Source organism: Haliotis rufescens, unplaced genomic scaffold (genome assembly GCF_023055435.1).
Source record: "Haliotis rufescens isolate VD_foot unplaced genomic scaffold, xgHalRufe1.0.p SCAF_16, whole genome shotgun sequence".
NCBI lineage: Eukaryota > Metazoa > Mollusca > Gastropoda > Lepetellida > Haliotidae > Haliotis > Haliotis rufescens.
The window spans coordinates 15,355,687-15,379,920 of NW_025963846.1; the positions used below are offsets into that span (position 1 = coordinate 15,355,687).

A 24,234-nucleotide genomic window follows, 5' to 3' on the forward strand; every position below is an offset into this window, starting at 1 on the left:
ATTGTCTGGAGTTCACATTTTGGGGCATTTCATATACTAATTGAACAGAGTTCACCTGCACATGTCCACTTTAGTGATACAGACTGTAACCAAAAATGCAATGAACCGTAGCTCTTAATCCCTTATAACAACGGTAACAACAACCAGGGTGAGGACACAGTAAGGTTAAACCGTGTCCAACAGACAATCTGAGGTGGCTATCTCCCATTAAGTCAGCTCTGTTTTTAAGCGCATAGTTATGTTTTTACATATTGAAATAAAAGGAATTCAAAAAATTATATTTAACAAACCTACACATTACCAAATACAAAACTTTATAACCCTTTCTAGACTTCGTTCCAATTAACCTGGATCATTCAACTCGCTCGCGAAGGTCGTATGCGACTTTAAAGTGAATACGTCTACAGTGTACAAGTAACTTTTAACTGTATCATATATACTCATGATAAGCAATTATTTTCGTTCCTAATTCGAATGAGCACATTCTGAGGCTAAATCTGCAAAAGGACAGATAAAATATTTCTTTGTACAATGCAAACGATACAAACGTAGCGGCTGATAATAGAGACAATGATTTAATAATCTGCAATATATCAAGTGTTCTCGTTCAATCTATTGTACATATTGAAGTGATTGTAAAGTTTCAAGGAGTACTAAAATGTTGTGGTATTATGAAGGTATTTAGAATATGAATAGCGAAAAACAGTCACCATATCGGATGCACATGTATAACTTGTCTTCCAACACCACGCTTGTGCCGAGGCCCATGGTAATAAAACTAATCGGTCCCATAAAAGGAGCAAATAGTTTCGCAGATACTTCTTGCTATGGTTCACTCCCAATTGTCAGACGACCTAATCATCAGTCAGACCAGTCAAGTGTGACCAGCGTACCTGCCTGGATTTGGCTCCAAATTACTTAACTGCCCAATACTGTCATACTGTGGACAGAGTAAGCGGCCTCGTTGAGTGATACAGACTAACCAGATTATGATTGTGTTTGTAAGTTGCGTTTAATCTGTGTCGGGTTGCAGTTGTTTTATAAGTCAAGACTAGGGGTAGTTTTTTCAATGAAACCTTTTGAGTTTGTTTTGCATTCATTTCATTAAATACATTGTTAGGTAGAATAATAACACGTTATATGGATTAAACATCTCCCTAAACTGAGTATAATCTCACATGTACTCTAAGTACCGTACTATATTACTTTGCGGAGACACTGAGTATAATTTTTTAGTTGGCATTGTATGCTGTCTGAATGACTTTACACAAATCCCTGCATTCAATAGACCCGTGAAGATCTTCAACAAACCATTCTTGGCGTAAAAGGGCGACAGCGCTTGTCGTAAGAAGCGACTACCGGGTTCGGGTGGTCAGGCTCGCTGACTTGGTTGATGCATGTCATCGTATCCCAATTGCGTGGATCGATGCACATGATGTCAATCACTGGATTGTCTGGTCCAGACTCGATTATTTACAGACCGCCGTCATACAGTTGAAATAATGCTAAGTGTGGCGTTATACAACTAACAAACAAACAAAAAACAAAAAGAGAAAGTGTATGAGTACTAAAACTTGCAATAGATATGCGTACCCTACGTACACACATGAGTCCCATTCGACAGTCTACAACACACGAATAACTGTCAAGCAAGTTTGGGTACCCCTTCTGTTCAGGCAAGTTATTTAGTTCGATAATTTTGTATTAAAATCCTTTTCAATTTGTTTTCATCCTTTTCCCCTATTCCATGCATGTTTATGTTGCTACATCTTATTGCTCATGTTTCCAAGTATTGTAAAACACTTTAATGTTTCTCTTCTTAATCTAACGTTATAACATTTCCGGTCATTGGCATCATCTAATACACAAGAGATGATACCAAGACATATTTTATTCGGTTTTATGGTCTATGCGGTCTTACAATTGATTTTATTAGTCATTAAATCTTATGTCTAGTAAATATTTTCACAAACCGGGCTGTTAACTGATATAAGGAATGTAACATCCAGTTGAGGACTGAATACGACGTACGTTAGTCTGGTAACGACATTTCTACAATTAATATTTTGAATAAGCCGTTAATACGCCAGTTGTGACAGGGATGATGGTATGGTAGATGTAGCAGACATATTGACAGCCGTTGTTACGCGAGTCACTAGGTTATTTGTACGGCATTGGCCTTGTTGATTGGTACTATACTTTCTGTGGTCACTGGCGGACGTAATTCAAACTCCTTCCCCCCTGACATTGCACCAAATATATTTGTGTACCGATTACATAACTCTTACTGACAGGGTAGGGTGGCAGTTCACGCGAAACGGACGACACTGTGTATATTGAGCGGCTCCTTTGATATCGCCTCACAACATACTTTTAATGAATGACCAATTAAACGATGCTACACATCAGGATCGCGGAGAAAATACAAGCTTCGTTCGCGTTGAATATATATATCAAGGCACAAATTAATCTTTCATAAACATTTTGTGTCTTGGTGCTTAATGTATCCACATATCAACGAAAATATGTAATACATGTATCCACAAAAATATACATGTACAGGCTAGGTATTTGCCCACAGCAACACCTGCATAACTGTTTATTCACGCGTGGTGTGGCAGATTGTAATTGACCGACAACAAGTACTGTAGAATCACCTGTAAATAAGGCCGACACTGTAATTAGACACAACGTACTAATGAGAATATGAGAATTATCATAAGAAGGCTGTTACGTTTTTCTTAACTATTACCATTTTCATACCAAAAGTGACAATGCAGTTAAAAGTTGCTTTAGTGTCACAATATTCACTCACGTTTTCCTCAATCGCATTGAAACATAATTCCTACTGGTCAGTTCGACACTGCTTGTAATTAAATAATTATTTCGAGATTTCGTTAGAATGTAAGATATTCAGCCAAACGTTATGCAATAAAAGACGAATAGTTTTTTTCATTAAAATACGCGCACGCGTACTTGTATATTGCATACCTAGTGTCACGTAATTGCCCAGTGTGATGTATCAACGGGACATAAAATGGGAAATGAAATAGAAACTAACTAAAATTTAATGTTGTGGAAAATAACTCCAATGAATTTGAGTACACGCACATGAATTCGTATGATAAACTGTCAAAACGTTTTGAGAGGTAAGGCCGGGTTCATTTAAGATCGCTACAATATGTAAAACAGGTGAAATTTGTAGAACTAAAGGAAACATCCAACCAAAAGCCAATGTAATGATATAATATAAAGTATATTTCACATGATACAATATACTTTGCAAACAGTTAGTTGATGCTTGAAAGGGACTGACGAAAACATGGGCGAAATATTTTAATAACGCCGTAAAATAGTTGAATTAAGTAAAAATTAGTTAAATTTTGTGTCATGATACTTGAATAAATACATTTAATGTATTTGCGAAAGAAAAACATGAGTTTTGAGTAAAGAAACATGTTCTCGCCCATGGGCAGGCCCATGGGCCAAACCTTTTTCTTGCCAATGGGCGAAATATTTCAATATCGCTATAAAATCGTTGAATTAAGTTAAAATGAGTTTAATTTTGTGTCATGATACTTGAATGAATACATTAAATGTATTTGCGAAACAAAAACATGAGTTTTAAGTGAAGGAACATATTCTCGCCCATGGGCCTGCCCATGGGCCTGCCCATGGGCCAAACCTTTTTCTCGCCCATGGGCGAAATATTTCAATATCGCTATAAAATCGTTGAATTAAGTTAAAATGAGTTTAATTTTGTGTCATGATACTTGAATGAATCCATTAAATGTATTTGCGAAACAAAAATATGAGTTTTAAGTGAAGGAACATATTCTCGCCCATGGGCCTGCCCATGGGCCTACCCATGGGCCTGCCCATGGGCCAAACCTTTTTCTCGCCCATGGGCGAAATATTTCAATATCGCTATAAAATCGTTGAATTAAGTTAAAATGAGTTTAATTTTGTGTCATGATACTTGAATGAATACATTAAATGTATTTGCGAAACAAAAACATGAGTTTTAAGTGAAGGAACATATTCTCGCCCATGGGCCTACCCATGGGCCAAACCTTTTTCTCGCCCATGGGCGAAATATTTCAATATCGCTATAAAATCGTTGAATTAAGTTAAAATGAGTTAAATATTGTGTCATGATACTTCAATAAATACATTTAATGTATTTGCGAAACAAAATCATGAGTTTTAAGTAAAGGAACATGTTCTCGCCCATGGGCCTGCCCATGGGCCTACCCATGGGCCAGACTTCGCCCATGGGCAGGCCCATGGGCGACATAGTCTAAATATTGAGTTTTTAAACAATTTTTTTTTCATTTTTTCTTCCTTGGTATGTTCCCATGAAAACGGCATGTTTAATTTTGTAAATACCTTTAACCGAGACTGGGCAAAGAGCGTAGAGTTTCTGGACTTTTGGGTTTCCAGAATTAAAATGGGACGTGTTAATTGGTTTTGATCAACATATTGTAGATAAAACATGTTTAGGTTTAAATATGAGGATTGATTGGGTATTATTTTCGGTTAATAGAGGTAGTGAGTGAGTGAGTGCGGTTTTACGCCGCTTTTAGCAATATTCCAGCAATATCACGGCGGGCGACACCAGAAATGGGCTTCACACATTGTACCCATGTCGGGAATCGAACCCGGGTCTTCGGCGTGACGAGCGAACGCTTTAACCACTTAGCTACCCGACCGCCCTCATTGAGCTATGAATCGAAAAAACTGTGCAAACGTTTGTAAGAACTTTTGTTTGCACATCGGTTTTTCGATTAATACCACAATGAACCTCAAGGAATACAAAGTAAATCCTGAATTAAACCAAATTTTACGGCTTGATAATTTTATTAATCAATGTAATAGAACGTCCATTTTCCTCCCTGTCACTTCTCAAACCAAAGGGAAATAACTCTAATCGTAACCCTTGCTGATCGACAGGGTAACACACATTGCAATCCTCTCAACAGAGATATAGTGGGTGAGTGAGTTGGGTTTAACGCCGCCTTTAACAGTATTCCAGTTATATCGCGGCGTGTCAGCTTAATGTGGGAGGAAAGCCCGAAGTGATGCAGGTCTCAGACATTTACCACTTCAGTGAAACCCACGGGCACGGGTATGGTGCTGACAAACCTAGAAACATAATCGGGGCGAAGCGGGATTCGAACCCACAATCATAGGTTTCTGGCGTGCCAAAGGGACGCAACTCTGCACAGCGAATCGCGGCGCCTTAGACGAGTGGGCCCCCGTGCCCCCCGACAGAGATATAGGGGAGGAGGTGTCACTAGTGAGCAGCATCTTATTTTATTACAATAACTGAAATTAACAGCACGCATATTTTGTTAGCATGTTTTATTTTCACAACCGATATAAAATATGACATCTTTGGTGTATAACATTATACAAAATATTTCAGCTTTTTGTTTGGATTAGAAGGAAGTGTTCTTGGATTTTTCCACTCAGCATACATCGTTTCCACCGTGTCTCGGTGTCAAAGGCGGATGAGCTTGAAAGCCTGTCCCATCAAAGTGGGTAAAGCGGAAGAACCCGGAAACCCATCCCATCTCAGTGTGAAAAGCGGATGAAGGCTCCGAAAGGCGTTCCCTTGCACTTGACAGCCGGGGTGGCGAGATTGTTCCCCCAAGGGACAGTGGAGGCAAAAGTGGAGCTACCACACCCAATACTCCTCAGTCTGCAGCCTCTGGTGTCACAGGTTCTGGCCTCACAGCACACGAGTGTCCCCCCATTGCCAGTGACGCTGACTGAGTAGCGGACCCGGTGACCCGGACTCCCGAAAATGGAAGTGTCCGAACTGCACGTCGAGCCGAACACAAACGGAGGGGCCCAGCAACTTCCTCCATTGCCATGGGCGTAGGGCAGCACCAACAGCATGGCCATGGCTACAACGGCGAGGAGTTTTGTCATCTTTGGATATCTGTGAATATAAACACATTATGTATATGATATACGTGTCATTTCAAGTTTGGGAAAGGGAGACGAGGTGGGAGACTGTTTGTAAAAGCTCCACCTCAGAGTGGACATGAGTATAACGTCAGTCTGGCATCAAGCACAACTGGAGCCGGCAAATCGGGATCACAAGCTGTTATTTTACGACAATGAAGAAAACCTAACTTGGGGAGTGAGTGAGTTATATCACGGCGTGTCAATTTGACGTGGGAGGAAAGCCCAAAGTGATGCAGGCCTTAGACGTTTACCACTTTGGTGAATCCACGGACAAACCTGGAAAGATAATCAGGGCGAATCTGGGTTTCCAACCCACGATCATAGGTTTCTGGTGCGTCTAAGGGACGCAACCCTGTACAGCGAATTGTTGCGCTTTCTAGCGACTACCTGTCGTGTTATGAATTTACATGAGAAAAGTATGACTATAAAATGGAGTGTATTTATTCCGAGACAGTATACAAACTGTTTCGAAATTCCGGAATTGTGACTGTAGAATTCGGTTTGACGTGAATATATAGCCCCCACCACCACCTCCACAAAAAAAAAAATCTATTAATTAAGATATGTCAGTGGATAACTTTGATTGCTATTTTAGATTAGACTGATAGTTTAAAATTCATTAACAATTTTGCATTTACATGTACGTGCAATTCGTCTCGACATGACATAGTGGGGAGTCTGCTAGCCTGCTAACATTGTTTTAATTTGTCATTTTTCATTTTTCATTATTATAGGTGATTGCTTGATTGAATTATGAGATAAACGAGCTAAATTCAACATTTGAAACCTCACGCTGCGCGTTCGGTTCCAAGTTCAGTTTAGCGAGGTTAAATTTACAGGTAACCTAGCTCAACACTGAAAACACAGTATGTTTATCTCCATTCTACCATGACTATATACGGGGCGGTCGGGTAGCCTAGTGGTTAAAGCGTTCGCTCGTCACGCCGAAGACCCGGGTTAGATTCCCGACATGGGTACAATGTGTGAAGCCCATTTCTGGTGTCCCCCGCCCTGATATTGCTGGAATATTGCTAAAAGCGGCGTAAAACCATACTCACTCACTCACTCATGACTATATACAACGCGAACTCTTTGGTGTTAGCAAATCTATTGAGCGAAGCGGCACGGGTTGAATCTAGTGTTTTGAGTGGGTTGTCGATCAGAACACGGAATCACCGACAACTGCCATTAAACAGAATAGGGCGCTCTATATCACTGTATGTGCTCAAGCAGTTTGTTTACAGCCTAATACTTCACTCGAACCTATGACAGGGACATGAAAGCATGTAGCACGGCAACGTACTAAGCTAACATGAGGGGGGCACCCTGAAGAAAACTAAGCAAGCCTTGGAAAGGTTTTGTTCTACACCACACGTGACTATTATGGCGTCTTATCGCACATTCTGATCGCACATTCAGTCGTTTTTTGAAGAGTTCAAAATAGAAAGGTCTTTGTTGTCCTCAAAACTTGAAAACATTCTCTTTGTAGATTTCTAGAAATGTAGAAATATATTGGTACACATCCTTTGAATATTGAAGTTACCGCATCTTTGCATTTTGTAGCCTACAATTGTACACATGATTATTTAGATATACTACAGAAATAACTGTAAAAGAAGTTCATGTACTAGTCTAAAAATGAAAGCTTCCGCGGCGATGCGGCCTTCAAATCGACTGTTTCAATCAGAGGTGGTTTATTGTGATTTAATACCGCAGATTGACCTATCAAAATCGAGTATTTTCCAAATTCAAGGTAACCGCCTAATTCAGCATTAGGGTGGCTAATTTGTTTCTTAATAATATTTAAAAACTGATGTACACGCATGTCATGTCACTGCGAATTACACATACACGAAGCTACAAAATGGTTTATGCAAAGAAACAATGTAAGTTGTCCTGTGTATCTGATATATCATAACTCAACGTGTTAACGAGAAAAGAATCAACATCCAGGACATGCAGTTTGCCATAGAAACATCACCAACGAGTAAGAAAGAGAAAAACCCGAGCATGTATATGGAGTTGTGAATAAACATATATCTTACCTTGTTCTTGCAAAACGTGAAGTGTTTGTGATGGTGATGCTGCACTAGGGCTATATATACCTACATCTGCAGCTAGAAATCTAGGTTACTGCGACATTTCCTTGTTTCCAAGAAACGAAGTGAAGCCCAATACGACGAATTCAAGCTCACTTGTTTACACGCCCGTTCCGTACACAGTTTCGCAGCGTCAGCAGACTCTATCAACATCCTGGTTGAGATGCTTTGTTGTCATTAAAGTGACAAGCTTCAGTATGACCTTAAGTCTCTGTACCTTTAACATATACAGTCAAGTCAAGTCAAGTCAAAGATGTTTATTGTATCAAAGGCCATCGGCCCATATACAAGTTCAGATAAATACAGTGGGTGAGAATTTACAGATTGGGAGATACAAAAAAAATTATATAAATATAACATTCATTTAACAATCGGTGATAATCATGAGGGCTTTCTAGGGTGAGGTAATTAAAATTATGAATTTCCACTCAACATGTTATTTCGTAGTTCCATCCCATGTTTTACAAATAAAGACAGTTTAAACATTACATCGGCATCATTCGATGACAAAATAGAAACAAAAGCTATTCTACTCGTCTTAGATAAGAAACATTCTGGTATATATTTAGTACGTAATTCTGCATAATAAGGACATTCAAAGGTAAAATGTATTTCGTCTTCTATTGCAGAGTTACAGAATGGACAAATTCTTTGTATTCTTTCAAGTGATATATTCCGTCCATAGTTAATCATAAGTTTTGACAAGCCAAGTCTGTATTTAATATATCCATTTCTTAGGTGACTATTTGTTAAAACTGATAGATATTTTTCTGGCTCTAATAGAGTCTTAAATGTTCTGTACAAATCATAACGTGAACTATTTTCCAAGTTGCATTGCCACCCTTGATAGAACATATTTATTGCTATTTTACGAAAATCATTTAGAAATAAATGTTGATCACCAACAGATTGGTTAAGCCATATATACCCATATCCATGTGAGAATAATAGTGTCCTAATATGCGATACCCATGTAACTTTACCGATACTATCTAAATGAAAGAGCATGTTATAAGCTTTTTTCGGAAGCCGATGTTCTGGCATACGGATGATATTAAACCAATATTTTAAACACTTTATTTGTGAATTAATGTAAAGTGGGTATCTTCCACATTCTCCATATATCATATTATTTGGTGTTGCTATTCCAACGCGAAGAAACTTTTTACATGCCAGTAGGTGAAATCTTTCTAAACATTCATATCTTCGGTAACCCCACACTTCAGATCCATACAATAAAATTGGCTGTATTTGAGTATCAAATAATTTGAAAAATACTTTTGGAGTAATAACTCCAAGTTTATGTGAAACAGACATTATATTAAGTGAAGCTCGTTTCCCTCGCAGTGATAAGTCAGATACACATTTGTTCATATTTAGTGTTGAATTAAACATTATGCCGAGATACTTATAACCATTAACTACATTAATTTGTTGTCCATTTAAGTACCATCTTTCCCTAAAATTTAAAGGACCCCCTTTTCTGAATACTATAATTTCTGTCTTATCTAAATTTACAGATAAATTCCATTCCTTAGTATATTTATCTAATACATTCAACTGATTCTGTAGACCAATAACAGTGTCAGATAGTAAAATAACATCATCGGCAAAAAGGAGCATAAGAAGTTCAAGGATGTCAGGATACATCTGTATGCCATGCTTGCCGTTACTTGAGATTTCATAATATAATTCGCTTATGAAAAACGAAAATAACAGAGGACTCAGTATACATCCCTGACGTAAACCAGATGGGCAATCGATAAAATCAGTAACACCATAATCACTACGTACACATGACTTGATATTTGAATACATTGATTGTAGTATATTAAACATCTTCCCTTGTAGTCCAGCTTTTCTTAAACAACACCATAATTTATAACGATCAACTGTATCAAATGCCTTTTTAAAATCAATAAAAGCAACGTAAACCTTGTGTTTACGACGTGTTAGACATTTTTGAATTGCAGCATATAATGTAAAAATATGATCTATGGTTGAATAATTTTTTCTAAAACCAGCTTGAACTTCCGGTATCTTATCTCTCATATTCGCCCAGTTAGTAAGCCTGTTATTCAAAACAGAGGTAAAAATTTTCCCCAGAACACTCATTAATGAGATCCCCCTGTAGTTGTCAGGGTTTCTCGGATCGCCTTTTTTATGTAGAGGGACTATTTCTGAACAAGACCAACTGTTTGGAAATATTTGATTATCAAAGAGTTTGTTGAAACATTTATGAAGAAATGGCATAATATCTAATTGGGAACATTTAAGCATTTCTATCAGCACTTGATCGGGCCCGGCGGATTTTCCTTTTTTTAACTTATTTATTGATGATGTAATTTCATGTTCAGTTATCGTAGAATTTAGTATGAATGCATCAATATCTGTAAACTGATTAGAACTGAGTTCATTTTCATCATCTAAGTGAGGAGAAAAAACATTGTCATTTGCAAAAACCTCTCTAAAATGGCACAGCCATTCTGCTTTCGTTATATGATTCTTATCTGTTTCCAAAAGCTAGATTGACTATTTATGCTTCTATGCAATCTTTCAGCTGATTTCTTACGTGAAATGGATTTAAATTTTCTGCAACAAAATTTATAATGATTTCTTTGTCTACAGTACACAATTCTGTTAGCGACTGTTCTTTGTGTTCTAAATCTCCTAAGTGCCCTACGTGTTTCTCGTTTCGCTTGTCTACATTCTAGACTTAGTGGTTTGTGATTTGCAAATTGTGGATTATGTCGTATTGTCTTTTTCATGCAGCTAGCAGAGTCTAATACAATGTCGACAAAGTGGCTAATTGCGTTTTCAATAGCATTATCAATTTCTTTAAGGACCATTTCTTTGTTTTCAGTAAAATTATATCTCAGGTTATCAAGAAACAAACTGGAGTAATGATCATTCCATACAATTTTCTCTGATGCTTGTGGATCCATACATGAATCATTGTTGCACCTCTTACCCATATTTGGAAATCTACACATCAATTCTAATGGAAAGTGATCAGAATCAGATCGATCACCGACAGTGAACATATTGATAAACTGAAAAAAATCTGGTGAACTTATAAAATAATCGTTCACACTAGATCCATGTTGGCTACAATAAGTAAATTCCCCATTAGTATCACCATATACACGTCCATTAACGATGTAAAGTTTAAAAACATAGCATAAATCCAACAACATTTGACCAAATCTATTTACAACTGTATCCTGTGAAGTACGATCCTCAACAGGGTCATCCTCCTCCTCAGGGAAAGGGGAGGTATGATTGAAGCTATCATCATTATTGCTAATATCAGGGTTATTTCTCTCACCTGTTCTCGCGTTCATATCTCCACAGATTAAATTGTATGAATTTGAAAACATTTCATCATTATCTATTAAGAATTCTTCTACTTTTACAATGTTACTATTGGTGTTTACATGATTATAATAAGGAGACCCCATTGGAGGGATATAGGTACATAACAAATTCACATTTTTGTCAATTCTAAATAAATCTTTAGATAACGAGAGACCAATTATGTTGTCTCTATCTGCTTGTATAACATTACAGAAACTACTCAGTGATTGACGTACACACAGACAAATACCACCTGATAAACGTCCATAGTTGGATAACTTAACTGCAGGACAGTAAAAAGTATCATATCCATGTAGCCAATGTTTTCCTGGAATATTTACAACAAATGTCTCAACAAGGCACACAATATCAAATTTACTGATGTAAGTTAAAAAGTCAACATCATTTATTTTGCTGAGAAGACCACCAATATTCCAACACACAAAGGAGAACGCGTCTCTGTTGACATCAGTAACACTGTGAGCGCGAGTATCACCGGTGTGCACATCAGAGGTTCCTTGTCAAATCCCATACATTTGTATACTAATCGTCTATTAACATATTTCCGTCACATGATTTCTTGTTTGTGGCATTAATGTGTGTGCGTCAGTGTGGTGGAGCTAAAGACGTATTCCCGTATTCTGTTTCACAATGCAGGTACATGTTGAGTGGCTGCTGTAAAACAGCTTTGGTTATGTACCATTGCGTTATCTTTTCGTTAATATTTTGTTGCATGCTTCTTTGTCACAGCAACAATATAAATCGCTGTCCCTTCCCACCCCCTCTAATTTGGTATTAGCTTCAAAATATGCAGTACCTTTTTATTTAAAATTAATGACATAATACATCAATAGGATTGGATAAAGCTCAACGACATCTAGTAGTGTCCACACTTATCGCGTGATGAAGGGCGGTGGGGTAGCCGAGTGGTTAAAGCGTTCGCTCGTCACGCCGAAGACCCGGGTTCGATTCCCAAATGGATACAATGTGAGAAGCCCATTTCTGGTGTCGACCGCCATGATATTGCAGGAATATTGTAAGAAGCGGCGTAAAACCATACTCACTCACTATCCCGAGATGATACACTGCTTGGCTTGTGACCCCCGAGAAAACGTGTGGCTATGCATTATTTCAGTAGTAATAAATAAAGCGATATTGTGCTTCATATTTTTGTTAATTCGTTTGCAATGTACAGGGACATAATAGAATTATATACTGAAATATAAAATGTTCTATAGATGTTTTATGCTTCACAAAATCACTGAGGTAAACATTTGTTTTGGGTACAAAATCACATACACCCCCATGAGTTCCCTCGGCACATTGTTATTATCAGCTGGTGGTGAGGTTTTTTTGCTGTTTGGATGACATGGGTCAGCATGTTGAAAATAACAACCACTTCTTTGTCTGACCCAATGCTGATTAGGTCTTTCCTGCGTAGCTGGACATGTACAAGCAAACAAACAAACAAACAAACAAAAAGCGTGGGCTGTATGACCTGCCGGATTGTGTGGGATCGTGCCCCGACTTCTTGAATCGTTACTCATGCTGTCAATCACTTGTTTGCCTGGATCGATTATATTTGTTTTTTGTATAACGCTGGACCGTTCAGCTATAAGGCGGCGTTCTGTAAATAATCGAGTCTGGACCAGACAATACAGTGATTCATAAGCATCGATCTACGCAACTGAGCTATACTATGACATGCATCAACCAAGTCAGCGAGCCTGACCACCCGATCCCCTTAGTCACCTCAAACCGCATGGGATGCTGAAGTCCAATTCTAACCCGGGGATGGCTCGATTATAGGATACTGCTGTAAAAATGCCGCTTAACACCTCCCTCACGTTGTGTTGCCATTCCACCCAACGTAAACACATTATTCTGAACAATGAAGTATGCCTATTGACTGCTGGTTTTCAAAGTTGTGTTACAAAGTCAACTGTGTCAATTATTTGGAATGTTATCTAAAGAATTTTAAAAATTCTATGAAACTTGTTTTTGTTATTCTAGGAATTATCACAGGATATGTTATGTTATAATCATTGCCTCCGAATTTTCATCTCTTGTTTGACGTACGTCGACAATGAAACTTGATCTTGCACTAATCTTGCACACATTGGTAAACATGTTTATGGCTCTTGTTCCGACCTAGTTTTCTGACGTCCTCGGCAAAAACCAAGAGCATTGCTAGTAATTAAGGTTTTAACGTCCACTTCCGATTTTGAGTGAGTGTGAGTGAGTGAGTTTGGTTTAACGCCGCTTTTAACAGTATTCCAGTTATATCGCGGTGTGTCAGCTTAATGTGGGAGGAAAGCCCCAAGTGATGCAGGTCTCAGACGTTTACCACTTCGGTTAAACCCACGAGCACGGGCATGGTGCTGAAAAAATCTAGAAACATAATCGGGTCGAACCGGGATTCGAACCCACAATCATGGGTTTCTGGCGTGCCCAAGGGACACAACTCCGCACAGCGAATCGCTGTGCCTTAGACGACTGGGTCACCCGTGCCCCCTCCGATTTCGAAAATTTATATTTCGGGGAGGAGGTCAGGTGGGGCTGATTTGATAATAAATAAGGCAATAAGGCAATAGTGTAACACCTGACCCAAAATATAAACTGTTGGGGCTGAGTGTATTGATGAAGAAATAGATTTATGTTAAGTTGTATATATTGAGATAAAAAAGGGGGAGTAAACAGACAAATAAACAAAACCACTAAATACAAACTATGCCAAAAAAACAGAATAGATTGTAGAATTATTATCAGTTAAGGTATTATTGAAATAATATACCTATAAATAAAGAAAAAGAGGAGAGAAAGTATCATTGCCTTAGTTGAGAAATTGGCGGGGTGAGGCGGATGTTGGTGGGGGTATAAACAATAACACAGCGAAGTGGGTCGGCTTACTGGGACTTTGGATGGGCACATCTGTCGCTGAGTAGCATCTCTCTTCGCTTTATGATGTTGGCGGCTTGTGTGAGTGTAGCGTGGTTGTCAGCGGAGTAATCGTGGAAAGGTGGCTTAGTTAACTCTCTGGGTCCAGTTCTACTAAGCGATCTTAGCTCTCCGATTATTATAAGCCTGTGTTAAAGTATGGGATTGTCTCAGCGCTAAGATCGCTTTGTGGGGTGAGTGAGTGTGTATGGTTTTACGCCGCTTTTAGCAATATTCCAGCAATATCACGGCGGGGGACACTAGAAATGGGCTTCAAACATGGGACATGACGAGCGAACGCTTTAACCACTAGGCTACCCGACCGCCCCTCGCTTTGTGGAACGGGGACTTGGAAGCCGATGTATATTGTTGATGCACGTTTTTGTAAGTTCTGATCATGAGTTAGTGAGTTGGGTTTAACGCCGCTTTTAACAGTATTCCAGTTATATCATGGCGTGTCAGTTTAATGTGGGAGGAAAGCCCGAAGTGATACAGGTTTCCGGCGTTTACCACTTCCATGAAACCCACGACCACGGATGTGGTGCTGGCAAACCTAGAAACATAATGTAAGAGTTAAAGTTGTTATACACTATCAGAGCCTAGAAGTTCAGGCTCAATAGTGCCTTTAACAGGACATCATGAAAGCGAATCAGCATAGCGTGGGGGGAAAGCCCGAAGTAATGTAGCTTGCGATAGTCCTTTTGGTACTTCGAGGCAACCCATAACTGCAGGTCTGGTGCTAACGGACAATGGGTCATAATCGTTTTGTTTTATTTGGTTTGTTGTTTAACGCCGCAATCAGCAATATTCCAGCTATATGACGGCGGTCTGTAAATAATCGAGTCTGGACCAAACAATGCAGTGATTGATATCATGAGCATCGATCCACGCATTTGGGATACAATGACCTGCATCACCACCTGACAAACCGAACCCGTTAGTCGCCTCTTACGACAAACATAGTCGCCTTTTACGGACAGCATTTGTTGCTGAAGACCTTTTCTATCCCGGAGGGCGAGTCTGGGATTCTGGCGGGTCAGCTTGTACAGTGAGTGGGGACGTCATACACCACTGATGGACTATTATCTGGAGACAAATGCAGGATTCTTTGAGCAACAAGTTCTGTCCATGCTTGCATATTATTTTAGGAACTGGAAATAAACACATGTTTGGTATGAGTCTTCTATAAAATATATCAGGTATCGTTGTTTAGTGCACGTATGACTAAACATTTACACAGCTTTTCCACTGGACGAGAGGTCTGTCACGTGGCCGTGAATCTGATGCTCATCAGCGCACGAACGATACAGTTGACGCTCAAACGTTTTCCACGAGACTGAGGGCCAAACTGAATGAACGTCGGAGCTTCATGTGACCCAAAGATCAGAAACAACGCTTCTGTAATTATTCGTGCAAGGGATGCTAGGGAATCCCCAGGGGTTCCCCACAGGGATGTGTAAGGGATTTTTCAAGAATACAATCTCTATAAAACATATGAACGTCAAATGTGTCCTTCATACACTTATGAAATTCAGTTTCGCGGTCGTGTGACCGACCTCTTGTTTGATGGAAAAGTCGTATATCGTCAAGGCTTACTTTAAAAAAGTATATATATTTCAATAAACTCACACAAAGTGAATGTCATTTCCTAAATAGATAAAGTATATTTTAGTTTTAGAAATTTCACTGGCTGACGCGGAAAAAAATCTTTGTGTTTATGACTCTATGAAGCATAAAAAACATTAAGGAACACCCTCCCACACTTAATCGTCAAATAACTTTGCACACGACAAAGCCTAATCCGTTAGTGTAAGTTCTGGATGTGGTGAGAACAGGCCATCAAACCCGACTCCCCAGCCCCACCCATGCTTTTCTGTTCAGACGAATGTGTAACTCCTACCATTACAAGTATATCAATTAACATTATGTTAAATGTTCCCAGACAAAGGTCGGAATAGGTCTGTTCGTTTCACCATGCCAGCATCAATGAAACAAGTTTGCCAGGATGGGACATTTGTCACATACGCGTCACGCTAGGTAACCGAAAACTTCTACATCAGGATTGTTTTATTTGTTTACAGGGGGACACTAATTTCGATGTTTATCTGGCAAGCATATATTGTATTTCCACATTAAGTTTTTCAGATTCTGACTATGCACAGATAAAACGAACTGACGAGTTGTTTGTATTTTCTGTATGTTTCTGTGTATAAATACGGCAAATTCACGTACGAGATTAATATTTTCAACCGGTATGCTGAACTTCAAACAATGTGGATTGACTGCGTGTTTACTGGTTTATCTGGCTGTGTGTAGTGGTATAATGCATATACGTCAATATGATATTGTTTACAGCTGGAAATCTTTACATAAATAAAAATAAGATTTGATATTAAAATGAAATATCTAGACATGAGTTGCATAAAGTTTAAATCAAAACAGTTAAGGACAAGCTACTGGTCTCCGTATCTCGGTAGGGGCGGTCGGGTAGCCTCGTGGTTAAAGCGTTCGCTCGTCACGCCGAAGACCCGGGTTCGATTCCCGATATGGGTACAATGTGTGAAGCCCATTTATGGTGTCCCCCGCCGAGATATTGCTCGAATATTGCTAAAAGCGACGTGAAATCAAAATCACTCACTCACCCCGTATCTTGGTAAGGGAATTTTTGTTATAATGATTACATATTGTTAGAAGATGCAAAAAGAGCTGCTTCGGGACCATAGAATTAACAGGCATGTTTTTAAAAATTTCATAACATTTTTTGCAAAAAAATTATTCACTTATTAAAATTGCACTTTTTCCTATCAGTATCGTTTGTATAAGCAGTATTTTGTTAGTAAATTGAAAAAAGGAAAAATCATCTTTATGATCACTTAAATACATTGTATAAAAATTAGATACTCACAATTCCATTAACGCCAAGAATCCAAGCTCCAAAACAAATGAACGCTGTGCTTGCAGTACTACCCTTGATGGCTGTGCTGCATCAACACAACACCACTATTATATAAAGATCGGGAGCGACGAGATCGACTCTGTCTGCAAGCACCCGGTGACAGCTGGTGAATTGTTTCTTACAAGGAACATGTGGCAGTGTACGTGTGTGTTACGATCTGCCTCGTTGATAACTTACAGACTGTCTATATTATACGTACCTATTACACAGTACAGCATCCAGTTACCGGCCACACGCTGTCCATTCCGTGTATCTGTCCCTGATTCATGACAAGATACAACACGTGTGAGGGTATCCTACTTTCATGAACTGTTGCGATAGTAACCTGTTCCCTGAATACACGCTCAGCTCGTATTGTGATGCCTCGTGCATGTACATCTTTCGTTACATGGGGTGTTGTGTTGATCGTGATTACACTCGGTGGTAGATAACAGGACAAGGACATGAATTGTACACCGCGAACAGCTGCAGAGTTGCTGATTTTGGTGTCGTAATTGGTTGTCTGCAGCTGGAGGGCGGTGATGTGTTTCTGATCGATAAAAGTTTAACACAGGAGGTAAACAAGAATTTTGTCGTGAAAGTAAAAACTTGTTAAAATTATATTTATGGATCGATGAAAATCGGTAATGACACCAGGTGTCCTCGAAAAGGGTAAGCATGTCCTGTTTGACGGGTAGCACCGTCACTCACACCGTTTGTCAAGGTACTTCCATTTCTGCTTATCTGTATTGTCATGCACGAGACCTTTTAGCAAAATTCATGTATATTCATCGCCAAAACCACCCATTGACGCCGAAGGAATGAAGGTGAAGTGGAGATTAATGCAATTACATGGTGACGTGTGTGTCTGTTTGTACTAGACTAATGCCGTTTTTATGCCGCAGTTTAACATGAATACCCCTCTCAGACACAGAATACCGACTCTGAGCCGATCACTCCTTGTTATAGCTCCTTAATGCCGAGCGCCAGGCAGGGTAACAACAAGTACCATTTTTTACGTCTTTTGGTATGACGCGACAGGGGATCAAACCCTGATCTTCCGCTCTCTGGGCGCATGTTCTACCACTAGACCACAGAGGCGGTCGGAAACGAATGAAAAAGAAAACGTGCAGGCTCGCTCGCAGTGTGTATTTCTACCCCTGAAATGTTTTTCAGTCTCGTCATTTTTGTCTGCTTTGTTTTATATAATTGTTTTTGATTAACATATTGTAGATAACACATGTTTAGGTTTTGATTGGGTATTATTTTCGGTTTATTGAGGTAGTGAGTGAGTGAGTGCGGCTTTACGCCGCTTTTTGCAATATTCCAGCAAAATCACAGCGGGCGACACCAGAAATAGGTTTCACACATTCCTTGTCGGGAATCGAACCCGGTTCTTCGGCTTGACGAGCGAACGCTTTAACCACTAGGCTACACGACCGCCCTCATTGAGCTATGAATCGAAAAAACACATCGGTTTTTCGATTTTTTTCTACAATGAACGTCAAGGAATACAAAATCAATCCTTAATTAAACCAAATTTATGGCTTGATAACTATATTAATCAATGCAATAGAACGTCCATTTTCCTCCCTGTCACTTCTCAAACCAAAGGGAAATAACTCTAATCGTAACCCTTGCTGATCGACAGGGTAACACACATTGCAATCCTCTCAACAGAGATATAGTGGGTGAGTGAGTTTGGTTTAACGCCGCCATTAACAGTATTCCAGTTATATCACGGCGTGTCAGCTTAATGTGGAAGGAAAGCCCGAAGTGATGCAGGTCTCAGACGTTTACCACTTCGGTGAAACCCACGGGCACGGCTATGGTGCTGACAAACCTAGAAACATAATCGGGGCGAAGCGGGATTCGAACCCACAATCATAGGTTTCTGGCGTGTCCAAGGGACGCAACTCTGCACATCGAATCGCGGCCCCTCAGACGAGTGGGCCTCCCGTGCCCCCCGACAGAGATATTGGAGAGGAGGTGTCACTGGTGAGCAGCATCTTATTTTATTACAATAACTGAAATTAACAGCACGCATATTTTGTTAGCATGTTTTATTATCACAACCGATATAAAATATGACATCTTTGGTGTATAACATTATACAAAATATTTCAGCTTTTTGTTTGGATTAGAAGGAAGTGTTCTTGGATTTTTCCACTCAGCATACATCGCTTCCACCGTGTCTCGGATGTCAAAGGCGGATGAGCTTGAAAGCCTGTCCCATCAAAGTGGGTAAAGCGGAAGAACCCGGAAGTCCATCCCATCTCAGTGTGAAAAGCGGATGAAGGCTCCGAAAGGCGTTCCCTTGCACTTGACAGCCGGGGTGGCGATATTGTTCCCCCATGGGACAGTGGAACCAAAAGTGGAGCTACCACACCCAATACTCCTCAGTCTGCAGCCTCTGGTGTCACAGGTTCTGGCCTCACAGCACACTTGTGTCCCCCCATTGCCAGTGACGCTGACGGAGTAGCGGACCCGGTGACCCGGACTCCCGATAATGGAAGTGTCCGAACTGCACGTCGAGCCGAACACAATGGGAGGAGCGTAGCAACTTCCTCCATTGCCATGGGCGTAGGGCAGCACCAACAGCATGGCCATGGCTACAACGGCGAGGAGTTTTGTCATCTTTGGATATCTGTGAATATAAACACATTATGTATATGATATACGTGTCATTTCAAGTTTGGGAAAGGGAGACGAGGTGGGAAACAGCGTTACATTTTACTACCATCTGTTTGTAAAAGCCCACCTCAGAGTGGACATGAGTATAACGTCAGTCTGGCATCAAGCACAACTGGAGCCGGACAATCAGGATCACAAGCTGTTATTGTACGACAATGAAGAAAAGCTAACTAGGGGAGTGAGTATTTCAGTTATATCACGGCGTGTCAATTTGACGTGGGAGGAAAGCCCAAAGTGATGCAGGTCTTAGACGTTTTCCACTTCGGTGAAACCCACGAGCACGGGTATGGTGCTGACAAACCTAGAAACATAATCGGGGCGAACCGGGATTCAAACCCACAATCATAGGTTTCTGGTGTGCCCAAGGGACGCAACTCTGCACAGCGAATCCACGGACAAACCTGGAAAGATAATCAGGGCGAATCTGGGTTTCCAACCCACGATCATAAGGTTTCTGGTGCGTCTAAGGGACGCAACTCTGTGCAGCGAATTGTAGCGCCTTCTAGCGACTACTTGTCGTGTAATGAATTTACATGAGAAAAGTATGACTATTAAATGAAAGTGTATTTATTTTGAGACAGTATACAAATTGTTTCGAAATTCAGAAACCCGGAATTTGGTTTGACGTGAATATATAGCCCCAACCACCACCTCCAAAAAAAATAAAAAAAATAATTAAACTCTGTTAATAAAGTTATGTCAGAGACAGTGGGTAACTTTGATTGCTGTTTTAGATTAGACTGATAGTTTAAAATTCATTAGCAATTTTGCATTTACATGGATGTGCAATTCGTCTTGACATGACATAGTGGGGAGTCTGCTAGCATGCTAACTTTGTTTTAAGTTGTCATTTTTAATTTTTGATTAATATAGGTGATTGCGTGATTCAATTATGAGATAAACGAGCTCAATTCAACATTTGAAACCTCACGCTGCGCGTTCGGTTCCAAGTTAAGTTTAGCGAGGTTAAATTTACAGGAAACCTAGCTCAACACTGAAAACACAGTATGTTTATGATTATTTAGATATACTCCCGAAATAACTGTAAAAGAAGTACATGTACTATTCTAAAAATGAAAGCTCTATCAATCAGAAGTGGTTTATTGTGATTTAATACCTCAGACTGACCTATCAAAATCGAGTATTTTCCAAATTCAAGGTGACATTCTGGTAACCGCCTAATTCAGCAATAGGGTTGCTAATTTGTTTCTTAATAAAATTGTAAAAACTGATGTACATACGTGTCATGTCAGTGCAAATTACACATACATGTAGCTACAAAATGGTTAATGCAAAGAAACAATGTAAATAGTCTTGTGTCTCTGATATATCATAATTCAATAATAGCTCCTCGCTGATACATGGAAATTAAGGCACAATTCCCGATACCATGACTCTGAACACCCACACCCACACCCACACCCACACCCAAACCCACACCCACACCCACACACACACACACACACACACACACACACACACACACACACACACACACGGTTTTCTCCTTCCCTGATGGGGCGGTCGGGTAGCCTAGTGGTTAAAGCGTTCGCCCGACCCGTGTTCGATTCCCGACATAGGTACAATGTGTGAAGCCCATTTCTGGTGTCCCCTGCCGTGATATTGCTGTAATATTGCTAAACGCGGCGTAAAACCATACTCACTCACTCTCCTTCCCTGATATGCGATCCTCACAATAATTCTATATACACCAAAATGTCTTTATGTTGAAACTATACATTTTCTAAAAATGTTTTTAGTGATCAGTTAACGAGAAAAGAATCAACATCCAGGACATGCAGTTTGCAATATAGAAACATCACCAACAAGCAAGAAAGAGAAAAACCCGAGCATGTATATGGAGTTGTGGAAATACATTTGTCCTACCTTGTCCTTGCAAAACGTGAAGTGTTTGTGATGGTGATGCTGCACTAGGGCTATATATACCTACATCTGCAGCTAGAAATCTAGGTTACTGCAACATTTCCTTGTTTCCAAGAAACGCAATAAAGCCGAATACGACGAATTCAAGCTCACTTGTTTACACGCCCGTTCCGTACACAGTTTCGCTGCGTCAGCAGACTCTATCAACATCCTGGTTGAGATGCGTTGTTGTCATTAATGTGACAAGCTTCAGTATGACCTAAAGGCTCTGTACCTTTAACATATACAGTAAAATCCCATACATTTGTATGCTAATTGTCTATTAACATATTTCCGTCACATGATTTATTGTTTGTGGCATTAATATGTGTGCGTCAGTGTGGTGGAGCTAAAGACGTATTCCCGTATTCTGCTTCACAATGTAGGTACATGTTGAGTGGCTGCTGTAAAACAGCTTTGGTTATGTACCATTGCGTTATCTTTTCGTTATTATTTTGTTGCATGCTTCTTTGTCACAGCAACAATATAAATCGCTATCCCTTCCCACCCCCTCTAATTTTGTATTAGCTTCAAAATATGCAGTTACTTTTTTATTCAAAATTAATGACATAATACATCAATAGGATTGGATAAAGCTCTAGTAGTGTCCACACTTATCGCGTGATGAAGGGCGGTGGGGTAGCCGAGTGGTTAAAGCGTTCGCTCGTCACGCCGAAGACCCGGGTTCGATTCCCAAATGGATACAATGTGTGAAGCCCATTTCTGGTGTCGACCGCCATGATATTGCTGGAATATTGTTAGAAGCGGCGTAAAACCATCTCACTCACTATACCCGAGATGATACACTGCTTGGCTTGTGCCCCACGAGACACGTGTGGCTATGCATTATTTCAGTAGTAATAAATAAAGTGATATTGTGCTTCATATTTTTGTTAATTCGTTTGCAATGTACAGGGACATAATATAATTATATACTGATCTATAAAATTTTCTATAGATGTTTTATGCTTCACAAAATCACTGAGGTAAACATTTGTTTTGGGTACAAAATCACATACACCCCCATGAGTTCCCTCGGCACATTGTTATTATCAGCTGGTGGTGAGGTTTTTTTGCTGTTTGGATGACATGGGTCAGCATGTTGAAAATAACAACCACTTCTTTGTCTGACCCAATGCTGATTAGGTCTCTCCTGCGTAGCTGGATATGTACAAGCAAACAAACAAACAAACAAACAAAAAGCGTGGGCTGTATGACCTGCCGGATTGTGTGGGATCTTGCCCCGACTTCTTGAATCGTTACTCATGCTGTCAATCACTTGTTTGCCTGGATCGATTATATTTGTTTTTTGTATAATGCTGGACAGTTCAGCTATAAGGCGGCGTTCTGTAAATAATCGAGTCTGGACCAGACAATACAGTGATTCATAAGCATCGATCTACGCAACTGAGCTATACTATGACATGCATCAACCAAGTCAGCGTGCCTGACCACCCGATCCCATTAGTCACCTCAAACCGCATGGGATGCTGAAGTCCAATTCTAACCCGGGGGTGGCTCGATTATAGGATACAGCTGTAAAAATGCCGCTTAACACCTCCCTCGCGTTGTGTTGCCATTCCACCCAACGTTAACACATTATTCTGAAGAATAACGTATGCCTATTGACTGCTGGTTTTCAAAGTCGTGTTACAAAGTCAACTGTGTCAATTATTTGGAATGTTATCTAAATAATTTTTAGGATATGTTATGTTATAATCATTGCCTCCGATCTCATCTCTTGTTTCACGAACAACGACACTGAAACTTGATCTTGCACTAATCTTGCACACATTGGTAAACATGTTTATGGCTCTTGTTCCGACCTAGTTTTCTGACGTCCTCGGCAAAAACCAAGAGCATTGCTAGTAATTAAGGTTTTAACGTCCACTTCCGATTTTGAGTGAGTGTGAGTGAGTGAGTTTGGTTTAACGCCGCTTTTAACAGTATTCCAGTTATATCGCGGTGTGTCAGCTTAATGTGGGAGGAAAGCCCGAAGTGATGCAGGTCTCAGACGTTTACCACTTCGGTGAAACCCACGAGCACGGGCATGGTGCTGAAAAAATCTAGAAACATAATCGGGTCGAAACGGGATTCGAACCCACAATCATGGGTTTCTGGCGTGCCCAAGGGACACAACTCCGCACAGCGAATCGCTGTGCCTTAGACGACTGGGTCACCCGTGCCCCCTCCGATTTCGAAAAATTATATTTCGGGGAGGAGGTCAGGTGGGGCTGATTTGATAATAAATAAGGCAATAAGGCAATAGTGTAACACCTGACCCAAAATATAAACTGTTGGGGCTGAGTGTAT

At 40.0% G+C, this 24,234-nt stretch overlaps 1 protein-coding gene and 1 long non-coding RNA gene across 2 annotated transcripts; both read right to left on the reverse strand.

Annotated features, from left to right (window-relative positions):
- Nucleotides 1-5,349: 5,349 nt before the first annotated feature.
- LOC125381004 lies at nucleotides 5,350-8,032 on the reverse strand. The gene is made up of 2 exons (XM_048396915.1): nucleotides 8,022-8,032; nucleotides 5,350-5,947 (listed from the first exon to the last, which is right to left on the reverse strand). Exon 2 carries the CDS (start codon nucleotides 5,935-5,937, stop codon nucleotides 5,578-5,580), a length of 360 nt encoding a protein of 119 aa, XP_048252872.1. The 5' UTR covers nucleotides 5,938-5,947; nucleotides 8,022-8,032; the 3' UTR covers nucleotides 5,350-5,577.
- Nucleotides 8,033-19,352: 11,320 nt separating this feature from the next.
- Nucleotides 19,353-22,104, reverse strand: LOC124120702. Its single transcript, XR_006858874.2, has 2 exons — nucleotides 21,886-22,104; nucleotides 19,353-19,951 (listed from the first exon to the last, which is right to left on the reverse strand). It is a non-coding gene; the product is annotated as an uncharacterized LOC124120702 (long non-coding RNA).
- Nucleotides 22,105-24,234: the final 2,130 nt, after the last annotated feature.

What these genes read in the sequence shown, in the direction of transcription:
- LOC125381004 (XM_048396915.1), bottom strand. Translation starts at nt 5,937, where the DNA reads ATGACAAAACTCCTCGCCGTTGTAGCCATGGCCATGCTGTTGGTGCTG.